The sequence below is a fragment of the Siniperca chuatsi genome, linkage group LG7, assembly GCF_020085105.1.
Source record: "Siniperca chuatsi isolate FFG_IHB_CAS linkage group LG7, ASM2008510v1, whole genome shotgun sequence".
Taxonomy (NCBI): domain Eukaryota; kingdom Metazoa; phylum Chordata; class Actinopteri; order Centrarchiformes; family Sinipercidae; genus Siniperca; species Siniperca chuatsi.
Genome location: NC_058048.1, coordinates 26,731,317 through 26,742,389, shown reverse-complemented (window position 1 = coordinate 26,742,389; position 11,073 = coordinate 26,731,317). Strand labels below are relative to the sequence as shown.

General features: G+C 41.0%; 1 protein-coding gene across 2 annotated transcripts; it reads right to left on the bottom strand.

The window, feature by feature from the left end:
* Window positions 1-63: 63 nt before the first annotated feature.
* Window positions 64-10,211, bottom strand: dhx34 (DEAH (Asp-Glu-Ala-His) box polypeptide 34). 2 transcript variants are annotated; one of them, XM_044201705.1, is made up of 16 exons: window positions 9,105-10,209; window positions 8,112-8,423; window positions 7,353-7,607; window positions 7,154-7,256; window positions 6,623-6,840; window positions 6,348-6,522; window positions 5,919-6,112; window positions 5,696-5,797; window positions 5,326-5,589; window positions 4,600-4,773; window positions 4,362-4,467; window positions 3,716-3,822; window positions 2,783-3,049; window positions 1,589-1,780; window positions 526-670; window positions 64-372 (listed from the first exon to the last, which is right to left on the bottom strand). In XM_044201705.1, exons 1-16 carry the CDS (start codon window positions 9,810-9,812, stop codon window positions 230-232), a joined length of 3,465 nt encoding a protein of 1,154 aa, XP_044057640.1. In that variant the 5' UTR covers window positions 9,813-10,209; the 3' UTR covers window positions 64-229. The 2 variants fall into 2 exon arrangements, with proteins under 2 accessions (XP_044057640.1, XP_044057641.1); XM_044201706.1 differs by lacking the exons at window positions 64-372; window positions 526-670; window positions 1,589-1,780 and adding an exon at window positions 1,950-2,380 and having other exon boundaries at window positions 9,105-10,211.
* Window positions 10,212-11,073: the final 862 nt, after the last annotated feature.

Here is an 11,073-nt window from a genome sequence, read left to right as displayed (position 1 = left end):
AATGTGGATATCTCCTATTGGAACAGAACTAGGTAACAGCAAATACATCCAGTGACCATCAGAGGGAAGTAATAGCACTTTAATAAAGTTCCTTGAGTACAAAAGGGAAGAATAAGTTGAAACAAATGTTACATTAAAAAAACCCCAACAACTTTATTCTATAAATTCAAGTCTTTCCTCGACAGAACAGAGTTGTGATTAGTTACTGTCCTTTAGATGCTGTGGTCGGTTACTTAGCAGAATACATGTGCTGCCTTTTATGTTTGAGGATCTCAGTGGAGGTGAGGGTCAGGTCTTCATTACAGACGTCACAGTGATAAACTCTGTTAAGACTGGACACTGAGGAGGAGCCTGCCTTTCCACCTTCTGGCTCTGAAAACCACAAACATACTCACAATTGGTGTCAAATTATTCATGTCTTTCAAACGTATAGACACAAAGTATCAAGTCAGCTGCTGCATGTCTTAAAGTAATATAATACTAAAAGATGCCTCACAATAAATATCAACAAAAGAAAGCCCTGACCTTCCACTGGCTGCTGCTGTTCTTCTGCTGGCCTGCAGGAGGCCTCGTGCTGCATGCGTTCCAGTGGCGTCAGAGGCATGTAGAGGTCACAGTTTGGACAGCTCCAGAAAGTGCGTAAACACTCACTGTAGAGATCATTTGAGTCCTGCAAGTCATATAGTGGAAACGCAAGGATCAGTGACACTTAATAATTTTGTCAGGTGTGGTGATCAGTTTATTTTAAGTTAGATGCATTTGACAAGGGAGGCTGAAAGGTGTAAATCCAAAATGATATATATTCATTTAAGAACAAAAATACATATGTTTGAGACATGAAATCAATAAGACAACTGGAACAAGCAAGCGATTATTTTGTTATCTACCTTTTAAAAATAAGGAAGGAAGAATTTTGCTAGGGAATTAAACTCTACTGTTTTATTTTGTTTTTATTTAATTGTAACCTTTATTCAGGAAAAGTATGTTGCCACGTGACACCCTATTTTACCCTGTGTAAGATAAGCTTACACATGGAAGCTGATTGGTTCAACCAGTCCTCTAATGTTGTCCAGCTGCTCTGTTAGAGCAGTTAGGTTCAGTTGTTGAGGTAACGTAGAGCTCCAAGCTCTAACCTAAGTTACACGCAGAAAAAAATACCATTTTGATGGTGTCTGTGTTCATCTGGAGGATGACGAGGTGACAAAAAATGTGGAAAGGGACAATGCGGTGTACAAAAGTTCAAGAATGCTCTGTATGTCATCTGGATCCCTGGAAACAAATAAATACAACCTACAGGGATACAACCATGGCGTCTAAGAGCGTCACCTTGAAAGATATGGAATCGTTGGCTTTATTTGATTGTAGGGGCAGATAAGGGGGCGGTTTAAAATTTGGCGATGCGAATAAAATAATGACAATTTTTATGTATGTGAATTGGTACAGAAGTGACCTCTAAAAATGCATAATTTCATGGAATTTCATATCCAAACATTGGACGATTTTACTAATAGTTGAAAGTTTTTTTTCCATCTCTTTGTAACTTTAAGAGAATGCTTTTCTAGATTTAAACTTATTCAGACAGACTCACAACCAGACAGTTGTAGGTGAAGAAGCTGGTGACACGCAGGCCTCCTTTAATGGGGTCCGGCTTGGCCTCAGCTCCCGGAAACAGTGGCTTTAGATCTGGAGCTTTGGTGTGAGACAGCTCAGACTCAGACTGAGGGCCGATGTACAGATTCTGGGTCTGGAAAGCTGTGAGTCGCCGTAGGCTGTAACTGACCTGGGAGGGAAAGGTAAGAAGTACACAGAAAGTACAGAAAGAGTATATTAAATGAGACTGCAAAAAGATGAGCATGTCACTAAGAATGTGGAAAGTAGAAATGAACAACAATATAGACACACATAGTTCACACAAACAATATATATTTAAGGTTTTAGGTTTGATTTACCTTTACCTTTCTTTTTTTAACTCTTTTTTTTTTTAAACTTTTTAGTATATACAAAAAACATGAAACGATTTACTTACTGTATTTGCCTTGTTTACTTTCTGGTGGCATATTTCTAAAACCTCTTAATGATTTGTTAGATCTCACCTGCAACTATTTGTTGATAGTAACTCTTGTTAGTAACTTGTTTTTCACATTTTGTCACTGCTTCTATGTGCAAAAAAGGTTCAAGCTTAAAGGGATAGTTTGGATTTTGTGAAGTGGGGTTGTATGAGGTACTTATCCATAGTCAGTGTATTACCTACAGTATATGGCGGTGGGCATGTCCCCAGTTTGGAGAAGCAGACAGGAGTACCAGCATGGAAGCAAAGCAACCTACTGCTGTGGACAGGGTCAGCAGTAAAATGTATTTTAGCCACCTAAAAAGGGCCCACCTAAAAAAATCAATATCAGTTTAAGTGTACACTATATTTAGAATATTTTCACTGCTTTATCTTGCCGTTAGACAGCCCTTTATATATATATATATACACACACACACACACACACACATATATACACTATATATGTGTATATAGGATAAGAACCTCAGAAAACCTCACTTCAAAAAATCGGAACTATCCCTTTAAACTAGACTTAGTCTTACTAATAAAGCAGTGGCATATAAAAAAAACATACCTTTACCAAAGATAAGGCAACCTTGAAACAACTGTTTTCAATTATTTAACATAATTGTTATTTGTAATTATTATTTGCATCTAGGGTTTGTGTATGAGCTACTGATTGTTTTTGGTGTGCATTATACTGTAACCACCAGGTCAGCACTGCATCAGTACCTCAGTGTAGAGCAGGAAGCGGACCAGGCCTTCACTCAGCTTCTCCATGACTTTGCGGGACACCCCTTTAACTGCTGGTCCCCCCATTGTGCTCTGACCCAGCTGGGCCAACAGGAGGCGCTCCCACTCAGCCCTGAGGGTAAGAGCTGTGGACAGCCCCTTCAGGGCCTCTTCCGGCTTCCTCAGCTCCAGCTCCAGCCAGCCGTCCACCACCAGACGCGTACAGTCAGCGTTACTGTCCACAGAGTTTGCTACCAGCAGCAAAGCCTAGTGGGCACATGCAGACACACAGAGAATTAATCCTACTACATGATGCGTGAATGGACCAGAGCTGGGAATTATGGAATAGATCATGATACAAGAAAGATATGTTGTAATAATACAAAAATATATGTCAAAATCTGATTCTAAAAATAAAATCTGGTGGCCTTGGGGTTGATGGTGCCAGCAGCGTTCCCAGTGTGCACCCGGCTGGGGACCTTTGTTGCATGCTTTCTCTCTCTCTGCTGTACAATACACAGCTTATTTGCATTTTCTACCCATAAAATTATTCTTAAACTATATTTTCCCACTGAATATTCTGAAATGAATATATTTTAATCTGTGGAAAATAACAGAAAACTCAAATAGCACACCAGTACAAAAAAAGATAATCCCGTAATCCGTATGTTTCATTAAAACAGTGTTACTTGGTGCAGATGTATCAATAATATTGCAATACTGGAACCAGTGAATAGTTAATGGATCACACTATTTGACTCTATGTGCTACTCCTAGATCTGAGTTAGTAGTCACTTCAACCCAAAAACTGGATCACATAGGTTTACCATCACTATGTCAGGTTACTTTAACATAATACAGAACTTTATCAAAGTTAATCCAAGATGACAAAGTTTGTGGTGGAAATAGGGACATCCCACATCTGGTACTAACTTGCAGTGCTGGAACCCGCACGCAGTTGGACAAATATGGCTTGTTGGTCTCCAACAGAGTGACGAAGGCAAGCAGCTGGTGCCTGCTGCTGTCCCTCCTATCAGGCCCTGCAGGCCGGAAACAAAGACAAAAGAGATATGATAAGAGACAATGCACAATAAGAAGAGTGAACGTAAGAGACATATGAGGAAAAGACAAATCAGTGGATCAGGAGGCCGAGGATTATATGTTGCATGGAGCATTTTATAGTGCATTACTTCCAATACATTTGTTTAACCACAAACAAATGAGACCACTGCTGGGGAAAATAGCCACTGTTCTTCAAGTGCAGAACAAGCAGGTAGAAATATTGTCTTTGAAACAATAAAAAAAAAGTTTTTGGGGGCCAGTGTTGTTTTTTCTAGATTTAAAAGTAACTTCCAGAAATACACATTTTTGGTTAGTAGCTGATTAATAATCCAGGCAGTGTCTAAACATTATTTAGAAATCAAGTGTGAGTTTAAATGTCTCGTAATGATAGATTTATTAATAAGTTGCCAGGGTTTATATCCCAATGTAATTTAGAGGTGTGTTTTGTTCTTATGAACAGTAAATCAATAACATCTTTTTACTTGCTGCATGTATGTGCTTCTCTACAGAGGTTTACCCATTTCTCTGGTGTCATCCTCAGGCACTTGTAACACCTCTGGGTCACTGGCAAACACACTGGTTGGGTGGATCACCACTCCCTGCTTATTCCTTGTGTGAAACACCTACAAAATGTAAAATCACAAAGTGGAAGTGGATATTTCAGCCTACGTCATTTTTTCAATCACTACTGAAACAATTGGTTTACTGACACATTAAAACGTATAAACTGGGGTGTGTGCAGTAGGAGACCTGACCTGCTCAGAGTCTTTGCGGGTGGAGTTGTGTTCATCAGGTAGGGCGAGCTGAGGGTAAAGGCCTCGGCAAAGCAGCAGCTTGAGCAAAGCCTGCTGGCGGGACGACATGTCCTGACTGACGCCGACCGCCTCCTGCAGCTCGGACACGTTGTGACGCAACTTGAACTTCACCTCCTGTTGTAGATCGAACAGCAGCACAGAGAGATCACTCGGAGTGTAACTGACTCAAACATACACGAAGACACAAACATATCCACTTCTGTAAACATGACTAACCCTGATACCATATGCGCGGCCCCTTTTCCCTTTATACAAAGATAATATCCTGTCAACCGTCCTGTTGTCAGTTCTACCAGTTTAAAGTTGCCAGGACCCACAAAACTTCCCTCAAGGTCTCTCTGCAAATTTCTGCAGTCAACTGGTAAAATCTGACACAAATATGATCCACAAAGCAGGACTTGCCTCTATAAACTGAAACTTTCAAGTTAGAACTTTTAAAGACTCCAGGAATAACAGGCATTTTTTATTTAATTCTGCTTGGAGAATCATATGCATATGAGTGGATGGGGTTTTCAGAGTTTACAAGTTGTAACCCTATATATTATACAGTATTGCAACATAGAGGTTATATATATTAATGTATCTGTGAGTGTGAAATGTTGGTGGCGAGGTTTAGGGCTGCTTTATAGCAACCTTTTTCCATGTTAAGCTGGACTCGGATTTCACCTGTATGTCCATGTTCTGTCCTGATCGCTCCTTGTCCTTCTTGCCTCTGCCTGCTTCCTCTGTGTCTGATCCTGAGGAGAACTCTCCATCCTGGCCCTCGTCCAGCCTCAGGACTTTACGTCTGCTGCTCTCCTGCTGCTCATGATCTCTCTTAAGCTGATGCAGCTTTCTCCTCTCTGTTAGCCTCTCCCTACGCTGCCTGCGGTCACCACCAGAGGGAGCGCTGTACTCTGATTCCAGCAGACCGTGGCTCCTCAGCAAGTCCTGTTAACCAGAGAGGAAGCTCATATTCTGTAATAGTGTTCATGCATAAGAAATTTTATTCATAAAAAATTGTTTTTATGTGTGAACTATAGTGTCAGTAGCCTGCCTTGAACTGTCTGCGTAGGTTGACCATCTCATATAGTCGCTGCTCCTCCAGGCCTCTCCTCCTGCACCACTTCCTTGAGCCACTACCTCTCTCTCCCTTCATCTGTTGAGCTCAAAGAAGAACAAGTTTATGTACAATGAAGACCATTTTATATCCCAACTGTTACAGTGTTGAATCTGTTTATATTAAATAGCCACTGTAACATAATGTTTCCCTTACTGACCTCCACCCAGGCATTGAAGGTGTTGAGCAGGGTGAAGGGGTCTCCCTGGTTGCTGTGCAGGGGCTGGCGGGCAGTGGCACAGTCGGGGTTGTGCTGTGAGCTGCGCAAGAAAGGGGACTGAACGCTGAGGGCTGCTGCCACTGTCAACACAGGCTCCACCAGGTTAAACAAAGAGCCCAGCACCAGCATCTTCCCTGAATGAACACAAACATACACTTACCTAAATCTAAGTGCTGGTTAAAACTGCTACTTGTATAATTACTTCAAGTGAAAAAGACAAAGCCTGAAATTATTCTATTTAAACTTTATTCAAACATTTACCACCGTAAGATGTTCTGTTGTCAGCTTCAGGAAAAAAATTTATTTAAAACAACTGATAAGAAACAAAAAAATAAACATATTATATGGATTTGGTGTAGGGAATCTTACCTATGACCACATCCACAGGCAGTTGTGCCAGCAAACTACCAATCGAGGTCAGTTCACCGCGACTGTCTAGCGCCCCCTGCTCTTTCAGATAAGTAACTGCAGTTTGGATGCTAGCAGCTGGAGGTGGATCAATGAAGACAAAAGAAAGTGGATCTCCAAGACACATGCTCTTCATCTGCAGGAACATTTGGCACAAATAAAGCTAGAATTTAACTATGGAAATTGAAGAATTAAAAAGAAGAATTGCTATCCTGCTTTCTACGGGATGTTGTTACCTGAAGAATGAGGGCGTCCAGAGCCACCCTGTGGATTTCAGGCACAGGATAAGGTGCAAAGGCATCGTAGTCAGACTCAGCGTACAGGCGGTAACACACTCCTGGACCTGTACGACCGGCTCGACCTTTCCTCTGCTCAGAGCTGGCTCGGCTGATCCAGAACTCCTGCAGACGTTGCATCTTGGCCTTAGGATCAAAACTCATTTCCTTTACCTTTCCTATAAAAGAATAAATAACAAAAGAATCAATTTATATGATTATTGTTCTACTTCTGGTTCATGTATTATTTTTTACCCTTGTTTACTATATAAATTAAAAAGTTAGAAGAAACATCTTTACCCCAAAAATTCAGCATGACAGATTTTGTATCTTTCGAACAGCTGGAATCCTCATTAGATTTAAAATTGACTTTTGTGATTTTGAACAAAGTTTGGCTGCACAAAATTTGGTTTGTAAGGATGGACTCATTTGTAGGTCCAGCAAATTTTAAAAAGTTAATTCCCAGCTACGAACGTACTGCTAGTTCCATACCTGAGTCTACAACAAAGCGCACCCCATCTATTGTAACTGAGGTCTCAGCAATATTGGTAGAGATGATGCACTTTCTCACCCCAGGAGGAGCAATGTCAAACACCTGAAGAAAGAATGAGAGAATGAGAACTGATAAAACACAGCTAACATATCAGATTCAAATATTATGTCCATTCTAATCCAAACGAAGCTGATTTGCCTTATCCTGCTGGGCCAGCGAGAGGGTGCTGTGCAGCGGCAAGACTATCCAGCGACGTGTGTGCGTGGCATAAATCTGACAGGCCTCCTGGATGGTGGAGATCTCCGCCACACCGCTAAGGAAGAGGAGCAGGTCACCGCGCTCCTCTGGAGGGTAACGCTGATCGATGCCCTGCAGGATGCGCAGGTACGGTCTGGGATCCAGTTTCTCCGAACGCGAAGACTGCTCCTCAGGTGGAATGGGTTGGTATATCACCTTAGTACAGGAAACGGAGAAAAAACATTGGATGCAACTTAAAAGAAAATAGCTAACAAATTCTCAAACCCTGAAAACACTGAAAATGTTACTTTTGGAATATAATTTCCTAATTTAATGTTTCAAATTTGCATTGCAGGCGGGAATTTAAAATTTGTAGTTAGAGACCAAACACTAGACTGCCAATAATACATTAAACATACTGAATATACTGAATAAGTGTTTTTGTCATTGCGTCAGTTATTTATTAACAAGAATATGCTAATTAACTACCTGTCAAATACATGTTTTTGAAAGTAATGGATACATTTGTTTGTGGATGCATCAAAAATCAAACCAAAACCAAACCAAGTTTAGACCAGCCTTGTTGCTTCGAATAAAGGTAACAGTCTTGACACTTCCAGAGCACTTATCTTTGAGCGTGCCTATCTCAAGGCCCAGAAAGCTAATTTCTTCTAGTGAGATGCATATTTATATCTGTGATTACTGCTGTCCTTTGCTTACCTGTATAGGAAACAGCCTGCCTGGTACCTGCAGCACAGGAGCACTACCGAAATAGTCAGAGAAAAGTTTGATGTTAATAGTGGCTGACATGAGAATGAGACGCAGGTCTGGGCGGTCAGCCACCAGAGAGCGCAGGACCCCAAGAAGGAAGTCACAGTGGAGGTGTCTCTCATGGACCTCGTCCACAATCACCACCTCGTACTGAGCCAGCGTCCTGTCCTGCTGGATCTGTCGGAGCAGCAGACCCTCTGTCAGGAACAGCAGTTTGGTGGCCGTGGTCCGAGTGGTCTCAAAGCGGATCTGGTACCCCACCTGCAAAACATGACTGCATTTTGTGAGCTCTAATCAAGTTTATTTCCCCCTCAAATATATACACAACGCATTTAAAGTCAAGTCAGTGCTGCAAACAAATAACGATTTTCATTTTCTATTAGTTTACATGTATGTAATATATTTGATTTTCTGGATATAGCCCTCCACACATTACTAGAGTTCAGGTGATATCTTCAAGTCTTACTTGGTTGCTTACTTGCTTAATCTGACCAGCAGCACAAAAACAAAAAACAACATATTGAATTTAAAATGAAATCAGTTTACATTTGTGATGCTATAACTAGCAAATTTTCACTTTAGAGTTGAAATTGAAAACTGATACATTTTTGGTCATTCAACTATGGATTGATCTGCCACTTAAGATGTTTCACAATTCATCAAAGAGGCTTCATTAGTTCTACTGACTGATTGGGAAGCCCACAGAGGTTAAAATACCTGGGCCTCCCCACCAGTAAGTAGAACTGATGAAGTCTCTTGGGGAATAGAAAAAGTCCCTGAAGTCCAGTTGCCCTTTATTGAGCCCTTCTAGATGTCTTATGTGTTGGATGAATGTTCATAGAGAAGTCAACAAATTGATTTTAAAAATGTGCTGGACAAGTCTATGGTGTAGCCGGTGCTTCAACAAAGGCATGAACCTGTATTTGATTGTCTGTGACAAACCTTTGAGCCGTACTCATTGAGACTCTCAAAGCTGACTCTCTTTGCGAGGGATGTACAGGCAATACGTCGAGGCTGAGTGCAGGCTATGTGGTTGAAGCCAGCTGAAAGAAGATACTGAGGTACTTGGGTGGATTTCCCACAGCCTGTGTCCCCTGCGACCACAACCACAGGGTGAAGTCGCACCAGCTCCATTATCCTGTCCCGGTACTGGAAGATGGGCAAGCTCTTCTGCTCCCGGCGAAGCTTGGCCAGTTTGACAAAACTCTGTCTCTGGCTGAAGTCCAGGAAATGCAGGAGAGCCAGGCGGCAGTCTGAGATCTCCTGACTGCCTGGACCTGAGGATCTCTGCCTGCTTTTGTGCTCTGACTTTCCCAGGCGCTCCTCGATATCCCTGGTACATACAGATACATTAATCCGGTAGCGAGGATCATACTCTTTAGGGAGACCAAGGTCTACCTTTCCAGTGCCAGTCTTTCTCCTGTCTTTCCCTTCATCTCTGTCCTCTTTCTGACTGGCTCCTGACCCAGACATGTCCCTCTTTGTTTTAAACCTCTGGAAGCGGTCAAAGAAAGCCCAGAACTCTCTGTGCTCCGGGCTGCCAGCCTGGATGTAGTCATGCTGGCGGAAAAAGATCTCGTCCAGCTGGGCTCGGCACTGCGGGCTGTCCCAGTCCCAATTCCGGCTGTCTCTCCTCCTGTCTGAATCCATATTTACTGTAAGTTACGTTCGCCTCGACCACCACCACCACATTTATTCACTACTAATAAACAAAATCCACATGTTTACGGGTTTACAAACATGTAGCAGTTATAAACCTGACTGTTACCTCTAAATTTGATAAACTACAGACTAGCTAACAACGTCCCATCCAGTCTACACCTGAACCTGATGTTTTCATGTGTCTGAAACAGGCAGGGCACAAGTTCTTAACATTGTTGTAAATGGCTACATCTGAGATTATTGGGCAATAATATGTTACGACTGTAAGAAAAGAATAACTGACGGATAAAAACCGGACAAATAACGTTACTGCTGCAACTACTGCGAAGACCAGGGGGACAATAATACGGTGGGAATTTCTTCTTCTTCTTCTTCTTTTTTAACGGCGGTTGGCATCCAGCTTAATGGTGCATTACCGCCGCCTTCTGTTGTGGAGTGTGAATCAGTCAGTAAAATATAATTACAATTTCCCATTGAGGATTGAGGGGGGAAGGAAAAAATGAAATAAATAAAAAAATAAATAAACTTTACGGTGGGATCATCATCCTCTTCTTTTTTTTTCTTTTTTGAATCTTCAATATTTATTTCAAAAACCATACAGGCTTATTAAACATTCAATATTTCAAATAGAGCAGGTCAAACAATTGAACAAAAATGAAACCAAGAACAAAGAAAGCCACAATTACAGAGTTACAGGGTTCAAAGAAAGAGCATCCAGATTATTACATAGCCAAAGTACATTCTTAGATTTACAGACATTCAAAGATTCTTTTAAAGATGACATATCATGAATAAAAACATTAAATAAAGGTTTAATATTGCCAAATTTACATTTATGAATGAAAAAAATTGCCATAACAATCATACTATTAATTGTTAAGTCTTTTGATTTGTCCTCCAGTACAACGCCAAATTTAACATCATTGTAATCGAAAGATCTGACACCCAAGCTGTTTTGATAAGCCCAAACACAGAAACTATCCCAAAATATCTTTGCATAAACACATGAGAAAAAGAGATGCTCATCTGTTTCAATGTTAGCTAAACAAAAGGTACAAACATTGTCCTCAATATTACATTTTGAATGTAAATTTTTGCATGGGTAAACATTATTTAACAATTTGAAACGTACCTCTTTAGCTTTGGGTGGGACAGGAAGTTTTAAATAGTTACATCTGAACTTTTTTATATTTTGACTGGTGAAACCCTCCATAATATTTCGTCTTCTTAAAGGCAAAGGAAAACATTC

Bases quoted from the DNA above. Each gene is read 5' to 3' on its own strand.
- dhx34 (XM_044201705.1), bottom strand. From the start codon at position 9,812: ATGGATTCAGACAGGAGGAGAGACAGCCGGAATTGGGACTGGGACAGC. The intron at 5,590-5,695 runs GCAGGCTACTGA...TCTGGTTAACAG, and splicing joins ACCTACGCAGACAGTTCAAG to GACTTGCTGAGGAGCCACGG. The intron at 3,050-3,715 runs GTTAGTACCAGA...TGTGCCCACTAG, and splicing joins TGCGGGTTCCAGCACTGCAA to GCTTTGCTGCTGGTAGCAAA.